The following is a 20,916-nucleotide window of genomic DNA, read 5'->3' on the forward strand; positions in this document are numbered from 1 at the left end:
CGCTCTCGCTCTCGCTCGCGCACGCACACAAAATAGCTAGTTACACACACACACACACACACACACACACACAGAGCAGAGTAGTACTGTACTGTACTGTATCATATTATTTTCGAATCAATTTTTCTAATTATGATTTTTTTTTTTTATAACCATTTTTCCTCCTGGTCTCTCGCACCCCCCCCTGTCATGCCTCTGCGCGCCCCCCACTGGTTTATGGTGTCCGGTACCAGTCCAACACTTACTGCATGCACAGCGTTAGATAATCGTGCCTTCAAAATAAAAGTTTGACTTTTAAAAAAAAAACATTTCTTCACTCATACATCTGCGACCCACTCGAAACGGGTCGGCAACCCACTTTTGAGTTGCGACCCACCAGTTGGGAACCACTGCTCTAAAGTGATCAGAATGGAATTGTTGTTATGTCTTATTAAATTAACCTGGTAAATTGTATTAACTTGAATTTAAGATCACTCATTACTAAGGATTATTATTCCAAGGTAGTAATACCACGGTTTAAACATGCTTCATTACATATAATTTTTAATTTGTTCTGCAATATGTGCAACACTTCAATACAAAAACATGCTTCCTTAAAAGAAAAGCTTTGCATTCAAAATTGTACATGAACAAAAGCTTTGTCAACAAGTCATCACAAGTGAAACGTACTTAATATGCAGAACTGTTAAAAGGAAGTGAAACACAGTGTAGCAATCACCTTTGAGTTTATTGAAAAATGTGTCCACTGTACAGATTTATTCAAACTATGTTGTCGACAGTAGCTTGCACGCTGCTTCACGGTGCCCTGAACATAATCTTTACACGGGAAAGCAAACCGGATCGACATCCATGTCAACACAGAGACAGATATCTGGTCAAGAGTTCCTACGATCTTTCACAGAAAGAATCAGGTGAAAATCATCAAAACAGATGATTTACTTTAAAAAAGGGGAAGAGCATTGTGTTCATTAAGAGGAAAAATCAATTCTTACTTCTTATTTCCATATGAAATTGTACAGTAAGTATATCTCTGTGCTCGAATTAAAGGCAGAGAGATTTTACGATTATCAAATTAAATGACCTCACACGGATCAGAGTGTTTGTTTGGCTTAAATAATCACAAGTTATCGTGTCTGTGCATGTTTGACATATTTATAACAATAACAGGGCATATACTTCCCTACAAAAATCTGGTGACAATCATCATAACATCCACATCAACTCACATCTTTGAATCACAACAGCATGCGTCCTCTGTATCTTTTATCTGGTACAACTTACACTGGATTCCCAAAAGACATTTGAACATCAAACATTTTAGATGAAAGGTGATTAGTTTCTCTTTTTGTCGGTCGCAGCACAGCATTAGACATATCTATCCTATGCACCAAGATTATATAGCAGTATAACAGACAATCAATCCTAGTTCAGTCTTCTGTCATTTTGATTTCATGTCTTTTTTTCAATATAGGACACATTACTATCTGACTACAAATTAAATGGTTAAATTGTTATTGAAATCTGGTGAATTGCTTTAAATCTGGAGAGTTGTAGCATTTTCTCTCCTTACAAGAAGATGAAAGGCATTCAGAGCTGCTTTTAACTACCTAATATTTACGTTTTAATACAAACAGAGACTTTTTGGGGGTTGAAAGTATCTTCATTATGCTGCACAAAGTACAAGTTTGGCTGTCATTTTAATATCCCTCTTGATACCTATGATGCATTAGATGAATTGACAAATAACACATGATTACCAGCTGACATGACACCCGAAAGGAGACAAGAAAGTCACCTATTGTCTTTCCTAAAATACTGCATGTTGTTCTCTTGCTGAAGTGGTCACATGATGAAACTACCCCCTCTCAGTGCAACGAGAGGTGGCAGGTTTAAAAACAGATTCATAATAAAACATACAATAGCTGTGAGTACTAAATGAGAACCAGTAACAAAGTATATTAGACAATATATCAGCTCTCAACAGTTTAGCAGAGCTTAAATATTCACTTCATATGTTCAAATAAAATAATGTTATTCATGAGTTACAGTGGTTTCCCCCATTTTAAGTTAGACATGTGGTAAAAATAAACGCTTCCATTTGAATAAATCCAATACAATAAGTGTTATTTGATCAACGGATGGCAACATAAACATGATAACAAATGAAACGAAAATGTAAAAATGACTGAAAGAAATGTGTCGAGTCAAACCTCAACCTATTTCACCATGCTGTTCTCCTTTACAGATAAGTGCTCCACAGTATATTGTTCAGTGCATTAACAACTTCACAAAACTTAAAATCAGCAGTCATTGCATTGATGAGCATTAGTTATTATAATAACATACACTCTGAGTTATGTATAGACTACATTCTAGTATATCACCTGTGTTAACTTGAACATATAAAAACAGACATAAAGAACACACACAGGTATTTTGCATTGACCTGCATTGATCTTGAGTATTGAAGTTAGAACATTTTTCACAGTAGCACGGTCCACACACACATTTATCTGGACCTGCAAAGGTGTTCGGCACACAAGGGAACACTAGAAACACTTTCTGTGCTGTTTTTGCATGTACTGGATGTTTTCACTGTAATGTATTGTGGTATTTTTTGTAGTTAATAATAACTACAGTCACTATACTAGACCAGGTCAAACTGCAACCAGGTGTCTGTTTACGATGGGTAAAAAAAGCCACTGTTCATTAAAAGATTAAAATGAGTAATGCACCAACAGGCTGAATTGTATGTCATTTATATTTTGTTAACACTTTTGGAGGCTTCTTGTTTAAAATCTCTGTTTGGTTACAGCAACATTTCTGCAAAAGTAGTATTAGTACTAGTTAATTAACAAAGTGCCATTCTTATTACTTAATATTTCAAGGGATAAAAGTAGGGATGACTCGATATTGATACCAGAATATACAAGCCATTTGGTGAAAGATAACAATAACTATCATCATTGTCACCCATAGTATTGTGGCAGCTTGTTTTAACCTCCAGTGTGAATTAATAGTAGTATGGGATGAAGTAGAGAATGGGAACCAGCCAAATGTAAGCATAATGTACTTCTGCTCTGCAATGTAGTCCAATGGAATGCATTTACATGATTTACTTTTGTGTGCTGCTTGCGTGTGTGTCTATGAGTCAGTGCACCTTCATATTTTTAATACGTGAGTCTGTGTTGTGCACTTATCCGGGAAAATAATCAGTTAAATACTTTTTTTGTTTTCTTGTGTTGTCACTGTTGAATGATGGCAAGGTGGATTGTTTATGTTGGATATAGAAATCGCAATAAGTGACTTGAATCAGTAGTTACCTATCTTCTAAGTCTTTGATCCTTGAAGAAGCCAAGAAGCTTTCATTCATCAGGAACAGCTCTTGGATAAGTGCTTCATGTCCTGTGGACATGAGCTACACAATGAACCCTGAAACCACTGACCACAGCGTGAAGGGGGTTCCTCAGCTTGCCTCAAGGGGCTGTGGCTCTTCATCTTGCTCGTCAGTGCGTTCAGGAAGTTCTTTGTTCCAGTAGCACTGGTCGAAGGTGTCGGAGCGGGGAAGGTCCTCATTTGGAGCTAGGCGCGGAAAGTCATGATCGACCATCTCGCACAAACGCACATAGCTGAGAGGGAGAGACACAGACGATTCCAACCTTTAACCAGACAGTCAAACATGTGTACATATGTGTCCATAGTCAGATCATATGATGTAAATCAAGTGAAACAAAGAGCATAGCTTACGAGGAGATATTGGTTTTGGCATGCTCCTGTATCAGCTCCCCCTTGGGATTGACAGTGAAAATCCTGTTCAGAGGAACGCCCACCTCCTTATAGGAATACACATCCTGAAATCACAAAGCATCACTGCCAAGGGTAAGTGTTGGCAACAAATTGTGACAATGCTGAAATATTTGATTTAAAATTATGCATACAAATAATTACTATTACAAATGATTCCCTTTGAATAAAGAGCAGACAAGTGAACCCTCTCACCGTAGCTCTGTTTCCAAAAGCAGCGTAGAAAGGCTCAGTGTTGGGGTAGAACAGTTGCTTTATGTCTGAGAGACACTCTATCTTAAACTTCTCTGGTTTCTTCTCAATCACCTCCCTACACAACATGACAGTAAACACATAAACGATGTGTTAGCCAATAGAAGAAGAAGACTGAGTGAAATGCATGAAAAACCTTAAAGTTCTAGTTACAATATGTGCACATGACGGTTTGTGTTGTTTGTGCGTATATATACATGCTGCTGGTGAAAAACAATCTTTTTAATCACCAAATTATAGTTACTATTATTCATTACTGAGGCTATTTTTGTATGGCTAAAGCCCATATGAATCCTGATTACTATATTTGTGTACATGTGGTGCGTGTCTGACCTGTGCAAAGCAGAGAAAAGGCTGCTGGGGCTGAGCAGCACCGGGCCCATAGGCAGCATGGTTCCCCTCTCATTGACCCAGTGCAGGTAGCCTCGCGTCATGTCAGCCATACCAATGGCCCTCGCCGAGCAAAACATGAATTTATATCCATTCCTGTGATGGAGAGAGAGAGACAAAGACACACATTTACCAAGCTTCAACAGTTGTGTATTCAGATTTAACAAGGATTCACTACTAAGATGCTATTATATGTCTGTTAAAGCAAAAATAACTAAACACATATATCGGATATTTGTAATGTAGAAGCTTACATTTGTATTCTAAAATGTCCTTAGCTTAACAACATCACTACTGTATGTAAGCAGTGTGGAGATTGTAAAGCAGCACTCACTGGCTGACTTTGTGGTAGAACCGAGCGATACCCTGGTGGGTCCAGTCTTTACCCAGAGTAGGGAGGATGTGACCCAGCGTGTCTGACCTACAGAGAGGCAACGCCACAACATCAATACAGATCCACCTCTTTACTGCAAGTAGAGACACATCACCGACACTAAATCTGTGTAAAGCCTGACATCTAGTGGTGAAAAGTTGAAACTGAACTTCCTTCTGTCACAGACGGCTTTGTTAATTTCCTATTGGATTATAACAACGACAGGGAGACAGTCTTGCTTTCCATTACCTGGTGATGGTTCCATCTATATCAGAGATAACTATCTTGTCATCCCAGCTCCACAGATAGATTGTGCCATGGCAGCGACATGTGCCCTGATACTGAGTGGTCACACTGAACACCACTTCATTGGCTCCCTCTTTCAGCTGCAGGCTAGCCTGTAAACACACACACACACACACACATTATTACACAAAGAGGCAAGCAAAGACACATTCAAATTATGAAAGTTAATTTGATATACAGTGTTAAGCTTCTTATATAGTGCAGGTAGGAAACACATGCAATGACACAAAAATCATCAGGAATTCTGATTCAATTTCTTTAGACAAAATATTAGAATACCATTTTTCATTTTAAGATACATTAAATCTGGGTCTGAGATTATGGGCTCTCCCTCAGACCATTTTCCCATTCACTGAGCCTCCGATTAAACTGTTTGGAGCCCCATTGGATAGAGAGTGTAACCCAAAAAGCAACATGTTTTCACTCCTTTTAAAAATCATTTTAAGATTGACGTTTGGTATGTAAGCGTAGGTAATGTATGTACTTTGTCCATATTCATGCCATATAGTGCAATATGTAATAAGTTGCTACAGAGTTTTAGTGCGGCCATAAACTAACGTGTGTGCATACTTTATCCGCATTAAGGTTAATAAAACCAACTGTAGTAATGCATACCAGCTGCTCTGAGTTGAGCCGAAGAGTCTTCTTGTAAAAGACGCTGCCAGGACTCATGAGGGGCTCCGGCTGGCAGGATCCTGATGCCTGATTGGACGATCTGTTGTCCTCATCACTAGAGGATGACTCATCCTTTGTGCTGAAGACAAACAATTGTAATGAGAATATGAAAACTGATGAGAATGAAGAGATATATGTTGTTTTATGCTAAAAAGGGTCTGTCACCTGTTCATTGAGGGCATGGTGAGTGAGCTCTCTCCACTGTCTCCCCCCCCATCCGTCACTGATTCCTGAAGTGCAGAAAGGTCAAAGGTCACTTAATCGGGTGAAATATTGTTGCTTTTGTTGATGTAAGGAACAAACATGGCCCCCAACATTTCCATTTATCCCTTTCCCTCCACTGACTAGATGAGTAGATAATAAAGGCTTACAACCACAAATAATGTGGATCCTGGAACTTACTGATTTGGAGTCGCTGTTCCGGCTCCTCCATGAGAACCACCAGCGTCCTCCTTTCTTTGGCATCTTCTCCTTCATGATGTTCTCCACTGAGGCCTGAAGAAAACCATGCATATACAACTCAAAACTGACTGGAAATGTAACTCAAAACTGACAGAAATAATGGAATCAAAGTGAAGCAGGAACTACAGGTACACCCATAAATACATGAACAGATAGCTCACAAGAAAATAATAAAGCAACACATTGCAAATGACAATGAAATGCAACTAAATCACCAAATAAAGGCAGTTACAGGTGAGAATTCAAAGGCACGTAAACAAAGGAGGCAAAGTAAAGAGAGATGTCTGAAGATTGTGCCTGGATAGCAGTGGGGAAAAGTGCCACAAGACACAGCAGACAGACAGACAGACCGACCGACCGGCCGACCGACAGACAGACAGACAGACAGACAGACAGACAGACAGACAGACAGACAGACAGACAGACAGACAGACAGACAGACAGACAGACAGACAGACAGACAGACAGACAGACAGACAGACAGACAGACAGACAGACAGACAGACAGACAGACAGACAGACAGACAGACAGACAGACAGACAGACAGACAGACAGACAGACAGACAGACAGACCGACAGACAGACAGACAGACAGACAGACAGACAGACAGACAAGCGACGACGGACGACAGACAGACAGACAGACAGACAGACAGACAGACAGACAGCAACAGACAGACAGACAGACAGACAGACAGACAGACAGAAGACGACGACGACAGACAGACAGACGAAGACAGACGACAGACAGACAGACACCCAACAGACAGACAGACAGACCACCGACCGACCGACAGATAGACAGACAGACACACACACACACACACACACACACACATGCCTTGACCAACTCCCAAGAAAAGTATCATACAGGTTGGGAAGGACTGGAGCCAAAAAGACCAGGGAGGCAGTATGAGAAGAGGCCAAAAGCAGAAAACACGTAACTCAAACACCAACACTTAGCACACAGAAAAATCGGATGAATGATGGAAGGCAAGAAAAAAGTGTAAATAAAAGAAAAAAATAGGGGGGATAAAGACATTACATTATTATTGTGTTATAAAAACAGTAAGATTTAAAGGCAAATGTCACTGTTGTGTAGGACTGGCAGCTTTCATGTTAGCGCTCCTGTTTATAAAAAGCCGATTCCAATTATATCATAGGGAATATCCATCAAAAAGTTCTCTTTATCCAACACAGTAAGTGTAAATAATCAATTTGTTTCATAAAAGGAAGCCTGGACACTGGCAAAAGACAACACTGAAGTGACACATCAGATAGGGAAAATGTATATGTATGCTAAATGCTGTAAGTGCAGAGTAAAAAGGGATGCAGGGTCGCAGAACACTTACACCACACCATCTAACAATATAACAATGATGTAATCAAAGAAAATACTTAACACAATTATGACTAAGCTGTATAACTTTACACTGAAAGACAATTATGTTGCAACTCCTAATGGTTCATTTCAATATACAAGTATTGTGTCTGACTGTGGTGGTCTTACCTGGGGCAGTGGTTTCTGATAAACCTGCATTGACAGCATGACAGGAGCTGCTGTGTTCCAGTTGTAGTACCTAAAAGCAATGACCGAGAGCTATAAATGGTCTTTAAAAACTCAAATTTATATCTAACAAAAACAGGTGTCATATTTATTTCTAAATGAGGGATTATCACCCTAATTAGCTTTCTTGACAAAAGTTTATGAGGTGCCAGTGAGCCGATTGAGATAACTTTGGCTAGAGGGAGTTTTTCTCCAGGTTTCTAGTATGTGTGCTAAGTTATGCTAACCAAATATTCATATAATGATAGATCCATCAACCTGAAACCCAACACATTTCACAAAAAGCCCAACTATTATTTGGAATCAATTTGTAGTGCAGCATAGGGCAGACAAAATGTGTATTACCTTCCATAATGAATATATCGGTACATACTTGTTTCCTATCTTGACAACCAGGTTGGGGTCATCGATAAGAGAAGGGTTTTCCGAAAACTGACACACCACACACACACACACACACACACACACACACACGAAAAACAAAGAACAGGGAAATAAGTTTAAATTGAACTAAGTGTTTCCCCTTTGTCCTTCCCTCTTGCACATTACTTTTGTCTACCTCTTGTGATCTCTCTGTTGTCAGTGAGTCCTCCACACAAAGAGATGGAAACATGAGGCAGGTCCCCTATGTGGTCGGACAAACTGTCAACACCGCTGTCCATCCCACTGCTGCCCATCCCACTGCTGCCCTCTGAGTGGGGGGACTGATTTGCGCTCCCTACTCCCATCATCATCAACTCAGAGTCGCCTCTCATGGAGCTGCTGCCACCGTCACTGAGAAGAGAGAAATCCATACGCTCTCAAACAGATACATCTGTAACATCTGGTGTTGTGATCATGACTGCATCTTGGCCCATAAAATAAAAATGTTTGACATATTTCATAATGTCTCTAAATGTAGCACCTGAGGTAGATCGGCATATTTGAAATAGAGTAACAAATAACTAGATATTAAGAACTTGCCTGATCATGCACTATGGGGTTGTACCCAAATGGTTATGGCTGCTTTGTTTGGATAAAAGTGTCAGCTGGATAAATGTAATGCTGTGGTGGTTAGCTATTGCCATAAATCCCTATAAAATATTGAACAAGTTATTGATTACATTTGTAAAGCAGGAAAGAAATAACATAATGTCAAAGAATCCTGCCTAGGAACTCAGTGGGTGTATTACCAAACATAAAAGCCTTAAGGTGGGTGTATTTTGCTGGAGTAAGTTACTTTACTGCTATCAAAGCATGCACATGACATTTTCGGTGCATGATTATGTTTGTTACTGAACCTTTTAGGGAAGTAGAGAGCAGCTACTTCAGGCTGCAGCTCTGTGATGTCATCCAGGTAAATGCCATCAGCGCCAAGGTGTTGGCTTCTTTTTTCTAATAAAATACAAAATTACACATCACCATCAGCATGATAATGAAGCATATAGACATTTTTAAGTACAAGAAAATCCTTTGTACTGTTTGAGATACTGGTACCTTTCCTCTTGGATGGTGAATCAGTTGATCTGATTGGACTTTCTCCAGCCCCACCTTCTTCAAGATGATCAATGAGAATCCTGGGAGACACTGAGCTGGCTGATAAACCCTCAATCTCCGCACAAGACTGCCCAACATTTTCCACCTCTCCAACTACAGGAAAGAAAAAGAAAGTGAAAAAGTGAAACGCTTGTATAAAACAAGCTCATGGGTCACTGATACATAAGGTTCATTTGAGAACTGTCCACAAGGATTTAGGAAATTCTACAATCCTTTTCTCATTTGATTCATTCAGAAGTGACATTTTCAACAAAAAAACAGTAACTTTAAAAAGTAAAACACCTCTGAGGTTTAAAGTATATAATAAAGGGTTTTAAAGGTAGCTACATAATACAATTTACCTAATTATGGATAAGTTTCAACTGTAATGTTCTAGGCTTGCAGATAATACTATTCTGTCTTCCAGATTACGACCATGCTCACCTCCAGGCCTGTCCACAGTCGTCATAGTTAGTTCGGCCCTGGCTCCACTTTTGCTTTCTTCGGTGTCCTTGTCCTCACTGTGAGCAGCAGACTCCCCTGGCTGGGGAGCGTAGAGATTGAGGGAGGGGGGTCCCGTGTCATGGATGGTTCTAAAATGAGTGCTGGAAGACACCGGGATGGAAACCACTGGGGGAGGGTGCTGCTTCTGGTGGTCAGTCAGGAAGGCCGGCTATGAAAGAAAGAGAAAGGGGTGACTTTACACTATTTGTATGTGTGTGTGCTCAAGTATGTTCTGTTTTTATGTTTACTTATCTCCATTATTACATTTTGGGACCCTAATATATGTTTTCTCTTTTAAGATGAGAAGGTTGATCCCACTCTCATGTGTTACTGAAGCCAGCAGCCTGTTAGCTTATGAAGACATTTTGGGAGAAACAGCTGAAATGATTCTGTCTAAAGGTAAAACAAAAGACTTACAAGCACCTTTAAAGCACACTAATAATTACATGATATCTCGTTTGTTAAATCCGTACTTTACAAAAACAAAGGCATGTAGTAACATTTGTATTTTAAGGGTGGTTATGTGCCTAGCATCTTCTATTTACATTATTATGTAAATCAATGAGCTTTGAGAATACCCCATGGCTTATAGCCTTGCGATCCTATCTCAGGGTTTTTCTGATTGGTTAGCTCTGAGTCGCTCTTCGGTGTTGATGACCTAGAATCGTCGAGGCCGCTGGAAAAGTAGATTAACACAGTTTGTACCCCGTAGTTTAACAGATATACCATCTTTAAAATATATATTACATTTTAGAATACTAAGATTAAGTAAAGCAGAAATTATAATTACAATTATTTAAATAAGTTTTACTTCCTGCAAACATTAAGCTTTACGTCCATTCGTGAATAATTTTATTAGCAGCATTCAGAGAGCGGAACATTGAAAGTGGTACCTAACGTGGGGGGAGAAGTGAGAGGTCTGCTGAGGACAAGAGATGGACAGACCACAGGCTGAAGGGATGGAGAGCATCTCCACCGTCTTGATCCCATGACTACAGAAAGATACAAACACAGAAAGAAGACAGTGAATTTTAATTATTATCAAACTGAAAACATTGAGGATGCTTTGTAGAAATGTGACCCGAATGAAATCAAAGGAAGGAAAAAAAAGTTTGACAGACAGTTAGACAACATAAGAAGATAAGTTAATCATAAAATGTAGTGAGTAAGTAATACCTCTGTGAACGGATCCAGTCAGTGCTGGGGTGTGTGAGCGTGTTGGCTATAGACCCCAGATCACCGTACACAGGTCTGAACACAAATACACACACACACATGCATTGAGATGACATTCTTATGCAAACACGCATTTCAAAGCCTGTGCACACACCATACTATAAAAACACAGTGTAAGTGCAAGTCCAAATAAAGTCAAACAAGGGATTTGCTCATGCTCATAAAAATGTCACGAAACGTTTGTTTGAGCACAACCAAACAGAGTACAGTATGAGGCATCACATGAGGTAAACACACATTCTTTCATCTCCTCGAGGGTTTCTAGAGAGCTCTTGCCCTAGTGCTGAGCTTCTTTTAAAAAAAAAAAGGTATTTATTTCAAAGACACACAAAGCACTGTGGGAACAGGAAGAATCCCTGGAGCGCAACCCACAAGCTGAGCTGGCTTCCAAAGGTTTCACACACATACATAAACACTAACATGTGCACACATGCAGACAAACCCATTCATTGCATCTCCCTCAACTGTTCCTAAGAGTTTTATTTGAGCAATTGGAATGATTTTACAGAATTTAGAAACAGTGGTATAAGGCTCGGAAAACATAATTCTCAATTGTCTTTGATAATTTCTACGGAAATATTTGGTATTTTTTTTTCCCATTGTCTGAGGTGGGTTGGTCTCACTTGGAGAAAGATGATTTCACATACTTGCCCCAATAAGGATTTAGTCATATTTTAATCAGAATTCAATAACAGTTTTTAGGTCACTGTAGATCAAATCTGAACAAACCACGCAACCCAGTGAAGAAGGATGGCTACGCTTTCGAGTGTTAAATTGTCCAAAGATGCTCCTTTTTCAACTTTAATTGTTGCTCTTTAACAATAAGCATTGTTATTTTGAGAAGGCTAATCTTTGTAACAAGTACAATTCTAAGATGCTTATTGTCAGCAGGTGTTTTATCTACCATATTCACATATCAGTTTACCATGTTAGCATACTGACCTTTGAAAATAAGCACAACACACAAATACAGCTGAGATATGGAAAGCCATTGTTATTCAGGCATGGGCGTAATTTCCCCCCCACTTTTCAAATGTGCTTATTATTATTTTTTACGCAAGGGGTCATCTTCACGGGGGAGCGTCTGTGTGTGCGTGGCACGAGCGCATTTTGTGTGAGAGAGAGACAGAGAGACAGACAGAGAGAGACAGAGAGAGACAGAGAGAGAGAGACAGAGAGAGAGACAGAGATAGAGACAGAGAGAGACAGAGAGAGTTACGGGGTTGTTGTTAGCATCTGGTGCTAGCTCGGAGCTAACAGAGATTAGAAGCCCCCCCCCCAGAGGATGTGAGGTCATCAAAAATAAAACAGGCTCACATGGAGAGGATACTAGATAAGTTTGCGCACTCATACACTACACATTTTTCTTGGAATAGTTAACACCATAGTCCCTAATATATTTGTAGAAAGGGCCCTTTCAAACCAAAGTTACACCCTTGATTGCAGGCACCAATATTTTGTTACAAACCTGGACCTGATGATGGCGCTAGATCACCAAAGTCATTACAGCTCATCCTTAAGGGGGCATGATTGTTGTTGTTGAATACCATGGCATCAATCCAAAAGCTGTGGAGATAATTACAGACTAACCCAAAGAGGGGGACACTGCCATCTACATTGCTATATATGGAAACATTCCAATGTCTTCTGTTTCATGCGCGGAAATGCACATGCCCTCTTTTAAATTGCTGGAAAACCCACTTACACTCATTCATGCATGAAACACATAACAACACAGTCTTTATGCTTAACACAACTATTGGCAGTGGTTCATCTACTTAACAACCATCATTGTGAATGTTGAGAAGAGCCCATTGAGGTCGTTTACTACAGCAATGGAACAGAGTGACTGTTGTTTTAATAACTCCTCTCTCAAACATTAACACCTAAATGGTTCAAACTGAAACACACAATCCAACAACATATCATGTACACACACATACACACACCTGCTGTCACCCTCTCTCTCCTCGTCAGAGCTCAGGTCAATAGTAAACATGTCCTGGTCCTCCGAGAACTCTTCATCACTCTCCTCTCTCCTCCCTCCTCCTCCACCTGCCTCTGGTCGTGCCTTCCTCCTCCTCTTCCTCCTCTTCTTTATCATCCCCCCATCACTTTGCAGCAGTCCCAGGCTCTGGACAGGAAGTGAACCGCAGTGGATGGTGTCTATGCCATGTGAGAGAGTGCAATGAAAACTGTTAGCACATACGCATTTACACAAATTACCAAATGTATTTTTAAGAGGGCCTACCATGGTGACGGAAAGTGCCCCTCCCCAGCTGGGACTCCATTAACTCTGCACCAGTCGACACGATGGGTGAGGTCGCAAGGTAGGACGGGACTATTTCCTGTAAACACAGAAACATGACATGATAATATGAGGTAATCTATAGTGTAAACATCCGTAATTCCCTTCAAACTCTGATTTAAATCAACTATATTTTATTTAAAACAAAGGGAATTTGGAGTGAAATCATTGGGAAGAAGATAGAATATATAATGGGGTAGAAGATAAAGAGTATGCTCTATACAGTAGCTGTAGTAAGCAGCAGGGGTGTTTTGAGCTACTAGCAATGAATATGCTAGCCATTTCAAGCAGGTATAATGTTTACCATCATTGGTTTACCATCTATGCAATTGATGTTCACCAGCAATGATGTTTTCACATTTAAATTTAAAACACAATTTCTATGTAATCCATGATATATATCCATGTAATGTTTGTTGAGATATTAAGAACAGAGTGTTGGGACAACCGACACATAACGCCATTATTGTAACCGTGCAACTATCTTTAAAACAAATCCAAATGCATATTATTTATACCACAAAAACATACGTATTGTGGAATTGAAGTCTTACTGTTTAATGAAACAGATCCCCCACCGATACAAATCCACATAATCTGGTTTGATGTTGAGGTTGAGCTCAGATTAGTTAAATCTCTTAGAGACAGAGAGCCAGATAGTAACAGGGAAAGATAAGGAGATGATCCGGTCTGCAGACTGACACATGTCTTGCAGTTCACGTGTCATGACACAGTCCAACACAGTCAAAGTCAATGTGAGGGGTGAGTAAAGGGACAGTGGTTAGGATGTGCAATATGCCAGGTCACAACTCATCTGTTCAGAGCAATATATGCTGGGAACATACACAATCTTGCAGAATGGGACATGTAAGAATTCGGTTTTGTATATCTTTGGAGACAAATGCATCTACCAAAACAGCTTTGTGCACAGCAGAAATAATGAAAACAAACACCTTTAATTGTCTTTTTTCACCTGAAAGGGATTTCAACTAAACCAAATCAAGATTCATTACAACATGTGGATTGTATTACCACAGGTATTCAGAGATCCTGATGTTGTAGCCTGATGATTACATCTTCCTGGAACATTTGGTAAATGTTTCCCTTGCAAGATCTTATTACCATACACTAGCCCTAACAAGTCCTCCAATTTAGTAAAGGGCAAGTTTGATAGAAGACTCCCAGGAGATTTGGCTTGATGCCAAATAGTTGCCGTATAAATGCAGTAAATCTTTTTCCATTCATAAAAGTGAGATACATCAAAAACACTGATGGAAGATAATAAATGTAAAACTGAAATTGACAATCATCAAGCTGCTATATCTGACTGAAAAGTGTTTCATTACTTGCATGTTTATCTGTGCTTTAATACTCTACATTACATGTTGTATGTGCGGTTTGTCCTGTTCCTATTTCACACTCTCTGTGTGCCGAACCGCCTCGTCCGTCTGGCACTCAGATCAGTGACCGGCAGTTTCAGAGTGCAGTCTCAGTGCAACAGACTGTACAGAGGTGAATTTGCCCGAGTTATAAATAGACCCCTGGTTTTCCACTTTCCAGAGGAAACGTTGGGTCAAGGCGAGATTATGCCCAAACAGTGGGATATAGATGGCCAAAGAGACAGACATTCAATTAAAAGTACTTTATTTTCCCATAAAGGACGAAGGAATTCAAATATTCTTGCAGGACCCCCTCTTTAGAGCACCCATGTCAGACCAAAGTAATCCCTCAGATCAGGTTTGAGTTCTTCTCAGAATAATTCCTAATTGGGAACATTTCCAGCTCCAATCTGCTCACCACTCATTCTTGTTTTCAGTTTACAGAATCAGTTGTCAAAACAAAAGGGAATTTTGTTGTTTCTGCTCTATTTGTGCAGTGCCCACTTCCATGTGACATATATTACACCTGCATGGCACTGAGTAGACTCATTTATTATTATAAAAGAATATGTATTCTACTTCAGAGGATTGGAGCAAAACAGGGGGCAAAGGCTTTGACACGGATTGCAAATACTTTTTCATAATCCTATTCATACACGACCAATAATATCCATCTAGTCAATGACATTGAGGCGGTGTCCTATGGCCCCAATATGAAAAGAGGAATGAGAACTTTGTTTCTAGGTGCATATCTCATAGCAAACACAGAAAAACACATTATGTGATTTATGGTGCTGTACGTGAATACATTTCTGGTTTATGTATTCCTATTTAGGACTGAACCCTGAACTCTTGCACAGTAACTCTACCAGCAGTGGAGTTCAGATGAATAGAGTGAATTTTCATTAGAAAATAAATCATCTTTTAAGTTTATTTTAGTTTAGCCTCTAAGACCTTCATGTCAGTACGTTATGTTCCATCCTATATTTGTGTGTGTTTACTGACTCATAGAAACGACTCTGTCCATCATCACTTACCATCGTGTTTTCAGTTTCTTTGACAAAGAAGGCCTCTCCATTCTCTCCCAGCTTCATGTGCAAACTCACCGGCTCTCCGTTAATTTCGATGTCAACCTGCAAGAGAGAATCATGATCTTTAAGCCTGTTTAAAACCCTTTTATCATGAATAAATCCTTTATTTGTGATATTGTGTTAACATTTAGTAAGTGTAAGTTTTGTAAATGAATATCTGTGTTATCTTACAGATAGCATGTGTTTGTGTGAAATCCGTCACTTTTAACTTTCCAATAGCAATACTCAGACTGTGGAATGTCATCAGAATTTTGCTGCAACGTTTTTACCAAATGAAAATGTCTGAACACTGATTAAAACTTATGTCATGACCTTCTGTCCTCACAACTTGTTCCGCCTTTGCTTCAATACTGTAGTCAGGATACAAGTGTGACTAACGAGAAAATGTGATGTAGGCAGCACCCCGTAATCTCACCAGTTTCTCACTGGACCGCAGCACACCCATCTTGCCGAAGCGGACGTGGAAGGGGGAGCACTTCAGGGTGCCATCGGGCTGCCGGACCACGATGACATCTATACATCCTGACAGAGTTGCAGGGTTGAGTCCCCTGTAAAGCTCCTTGACCTGCACAAACACCTGACCTGCCAACTGACCCACATAGTTCATGGTCTGTAGCTGGAGACAGGCAGGAACACAAGAGAGAGAAATGTATGGTTAATTACTTTCCCACAAAAAAAACGTTGTACTTCTTTTGTTTATGAAACCTTAAATTGTAAGGCCTTTAACGTATGCACATGGTAGTGCATGGACCTATTAGCTGTAGGAGTTTGACAGATGGGATGTTTTATGTAACCACAAGGTCTCCCTGCCACATTGAAAAACATTATTGATCCACTAAATCCAATTACTGCTTCATAAGCCAGCCAACTTTGCAATCTCTTCTGGAACCATAAACAATGACAGCATACTGGTGACGTAGCTGAGTATGGGTTTTCTTTGTGTTTTTGACTGGTGTTGGTATGTTGGTGCATGGATTTGACACATCAGGGATAACAAAGCCTGAAAAAATTACCCGAACAAAGAAAGACTTTAGGTGTATTTCAAAGAAAAAGGCCATGTCTAACTAAATTGCATGTACAGCAGCTAATGGTCCTTTTGGACCACAGGGTTACCATATTTTCATAGAATACAATGCACAATGATGAGATAAAGAGACCGAGTAGACACAACCATTAAGAAAGAAAGAGGAGAAGAGAATGGGAAAAAAAGGGGGAAGAGAGCCATAAAAGTAAGTGAAGTTAAGAAAGGGAAGCAGAGGAAGAAGGGAGACTGGGGGAAATGGATAATGTTAGCTTATTTTAACAGGAAATTGAGGGGAGATATATAGAAACAAAAACAAAAATGACATCACTTTCTTATCTGTGTAATAAACTGCCCTTCAAATCTCCACCGGACACCTGCGTGTGCTTAATATTAAAGCACGCCAAAGTGACAGATGGCTCAATATTTTTGGCAGACCACGTGAGAACATCATGTAACGAGTTTGGTTTGTTTACATCGAAGAAAAGTGAGACACTCAACTATGACTTGTTTTGATCAGCCTGTAATAATAAAAACTATTTTATTAAACAAAGAATACACTGTGTTCAGACTGAGTTCCATTGAACCTCTGCTTGAATCAAATTAAATATGTCCTTGAGATCAAGAAATATATCTTCTAACTCAAATGTAATGTTGCTTTTCCAGGGACAATTTCTCTAAACTGGCACTGTTTCTGGACAAGTATTTGAATGCTTTGAAATTAAAAAGAAAAGTTACCCGAATGGCTTGACACGTAAAAATATGGCTGTTATTTTAGTTTGTCATTCGAGTGAAATTACCCTTTAATCTCCTAGTGTTCTTGTTGCTCAATAACTGGGAGTGGGACTGTTTGACCATTATTACATAATTGTTTGACCCCATGGTATTTATTTTTCTTTCTCTCACAATCACACTCGAACATACACTCATTCTTGGCCCCAAACCCACACACACACACATAACCAAAGCTCCCCACTTTTCCAGGAAAACTTTTCGTATTAGCCAATCACAATGCTTCCTTATTATATAACAGCCAATCACGAGACAACTCATAGGTCATTCAACGTAATGCAGTGCGATTTCTGTATTAATTATTATTGCAGAAAAATAAATGCTGTTTTATCTGAGGCGATTAGGAAACAACAACAAGGTTATTCTTTTTTTTTTCAATATAATCCTCCAGTGTCACTCTGACTGCAGCAGCACAGATAATGAGATCAGCACATATAAACAGAGATGGATTTACAGACAGATTATGATAAATATCCAATTAGCCTATATCAATTTAATGCGACTGAAGCAGCATGCAAACACTGGGATTACAAGCCAATGGCTACAAGAACAATCAGAGATCGTTTAAACATATATATTTCTACTCATGTATAACCATATCGTCTATAAATAGGGAAATGTGACATGAACGCGCCTACGCTGAGGCTGAACACATGTGGTTCATGAAGCGATAGTCCTGCGTGGCCTTGGAGCAAACATGTAAACATCTGCACACGGGGTGAGGCTCTTCTCCGGAGCTTCATTCAAACACTCGCACACTGTAAATACTGCAAACCCTTCATTTAACCGACGAGGAAAAAACACTGAATGCATAGTAAACAATGATGCCTTTTAATTTCCTAACGCCACGTTACTGTACAGTGCAGTGAAGCATACAATACTTACATTATTTATTGATCTGGCTCTTCACTCCGAAATCTTTCCGCCATCCAATTTTTCCACCAAAACGTGCTCTGCAGGGTTAATCCGTTACATGATAGCCTGCAGATTCATTATTGTCTGTAAAGGCTTTCCTCACATTTGATCTTGACTCTGCTCGAGGCTGCTATGCTTTTTAACCGCAGTTAAAAACAGTCCTCCCACATGTACAGGGGCTGTACGAACAGAGCGATCTGATTGGCTGAGCCAGTGCTGATGTCACATAATGGTGACTGAATATTTCCCTCTAAAAATCGTTAATATGTATTATCACAGTAAGATTTACTATGGCTATAGTGTCTTGGTAGTGTTGTTGATGTTCTATGATGTATTTAACCCTGCGTTAATATTTGTTTTCAATTATTTTAACTTGTTTTACGTTTAACTTATAATGAATGGCTTTATTACTGAACAGAAAATCTACCATAACCCTTTATTATTAGTTTGGCCTCACAAGTCCTATAAGAAATTATATTCTCTATCGTTTTCATAACACACAATAAATAACATGTAAAAACCAAGTCCAAACGAAAAAATACACTATATAAAGTAGGCCTATATATTAAAAGTTTGCATAAGAAATAGGAGCCACATAGTTGGCTAAATTCTAAAAAAGCACTTGCAGAAAATTATATGTAGGCCCTAAGTGTTTGGCATATATTTCTTCCTATGTATATCCGATAAAAGACCACAGTTAGAACAAATCTTGTTCTTATTCTAAAGAAATACAAGTCAAGTATTTGGGGCAGATGAGACAAGAATAGCAGTGACATTAGGAAGACTTGAGGGTGTAGTTGTCTCAGTTTTCAAAATGTAAATTTACCCACCTGCCACGACACATCCAGGCAGCACCAACACATTCATTTTTGTTTTAAGATTGATAACCAAATGGCAGACTTCACTGTAGTGAATGGCAATGAGATCAGAATGAAAAGCTTATTTAATTTAGTGTAACATATCCAAGTTGGACTCGGTCCTAATGTATAAAAGAAACCCCATTATCCCAAATTATCCAGATGCTACATTGTACCCCCATCTGTATGTGGAATAACATGGTTTCAGTAAGTTTGATTTGAGCCACAATTAAAATATTAGATAAAAAAATTGTTTTGCAGTTACTGTATGTCTTGTTTGCTTTCTTGCATATGCCTTTAGCTAAGAAGATTGATACAACGCACCTGAAATGAGAGTAGGACTGATCTTATTATATAACTCTTGGCAAAAGGGCTCAAATTGTCAAGCTATTCCTATCAGAGAGACATTTAAATGTTATTTGGCACATAATGCATCTACTTATAGCAAATAATAACAATGTAGTGTTATAGTGAAATGTATAATAGAATAGTACTGTATATATAAAATACTATTCTATTATATATTTCACTATAACACTACATTACTATAGTAAAAAGCCAACAGTATGTCAATCATTAGTGTAATGGACTCCCTATGCCAGCTGATTACAAATGTCAGAGTTACAGACTAAGAGAAGCCTGAGAAGAATATAGCCTTTACTAGAGTACTGCTATGGCGTATGTACTCGTACATATATAAATATGCCCTTTACAGAAATAGACACAGTCACTGTCACTGCTACAGAAACAGAAAGACATGAAGATCTGTGTGACGTCAGTATGGTGCCAAGAGGCAAACCAGACTTAATTAAATGTATAAAAGAATATGAAAATGTTCACCTACAAATAGGTTCAAGGTTCTTTATTTCAAGGTATCATGCTGCAAAAACTAACAATGCTCTTGAGCATAGTCTGTGCAAGGAAAGCCTTTTATCAGTGTATCCCTTAGCTTTATTTAATGCATGGCTTCAAACCAAAAGTCCATCAATTACTTTCAAATCAAGGATTTCTTCTGTATAGATTAGATAGACAAACAAAATGTTTGATAAAAGCGTCTAAAAAATGATATGTAATGTAAAGAGTTATTCTTAACTGTTGTCAGATGTACAGTTATGTAAGGTGCTAAGAGTCGAACCAGGACAAAGTTCCAGCTTTAGACAAGCAAACACAACAGTTTGTCCCCCCGGCACAGTCTCATGGCGTCACTCTGCTGTTTCTCAATCGTTCTGAGAACCAACCCCACCAGTTACAAGCAAATCCAACTTCTCCCGCTTCTTGTTACTTTCTCGACATGTAAGAGCAGAAGGCAACATTTATTTCGAGGAATGTGATAGAATTGTTTTGTGTGTGTGTGTGTGTGGTTTGTGTGTGTGTGTGTGTGTGTGTACATTTGCACTGCATAACTGTTGATCATATGATGTGACTATTGACAGACAGACAGGCAAACAGACAGACAGACAGACAGACA

The 20,916-nt window shown here is 39.2% G+C and overlaps 1 protein-coding gene across 1 annotated transcript; it reads right to left on the minus strand.

Moving 5' to 3' along the window:
• Positions 1-669: 669 nt before the first annotated feature.
• Positions 670-18,716, minus strand: LOC104959225 (phosphatidate phosphatase LPIN1-like). The gene is given in 24 exon segments (XM_010787096.1): positions 670-3,629; positions 3,748-3,851; positions 4,000-4,114; positions 4,390-4,542; positions 4,781-4,867; positions 5,069-5,217; positions 5,741-5,879; positions 5,966-6,030; positions 6,203-6,295; positions 7,774-7,843; positions 8,204-8,275; positions 8,380-8,604; positions 9,111-9,204; positions 9,307-9,459; positions 9,790-10,018; positions 10,428-10,452; positions 10,454-10,525; positions 10,743-10,841; positions 11,026-11,100; positions 13,035-13,251; positions 13,337-13,433; positions 15,810-15,905; positions 16,279-16,479; positions 18,562-18,716. Coding segments are annotated over 23 exon segments (2,784 nt in total). The 5' UTR covers positions 16,471-16,479; positions 18,562-18,716; the 3' UTR covers positions 670-3,466.
• Between the last annotated feature and the right edge of the window lie 2,200 nt (positions 18,717-20,916).

This window comes from Notothenia coriiceps, unplaced genomic scaffold, assembly GCF_000735185.1.
Source record: "Notothenia coriiceps isolate Sejong01 unplaced genomic scaffold, NC01 NC01_scaffold00030070, whole genome shotgun sequence".
NCBI lineage: Eukaryota > Metazoa > Chordata > Actinopteri > Perciformes > Nototheniidae > Notothenia > Notothenia coriiceps.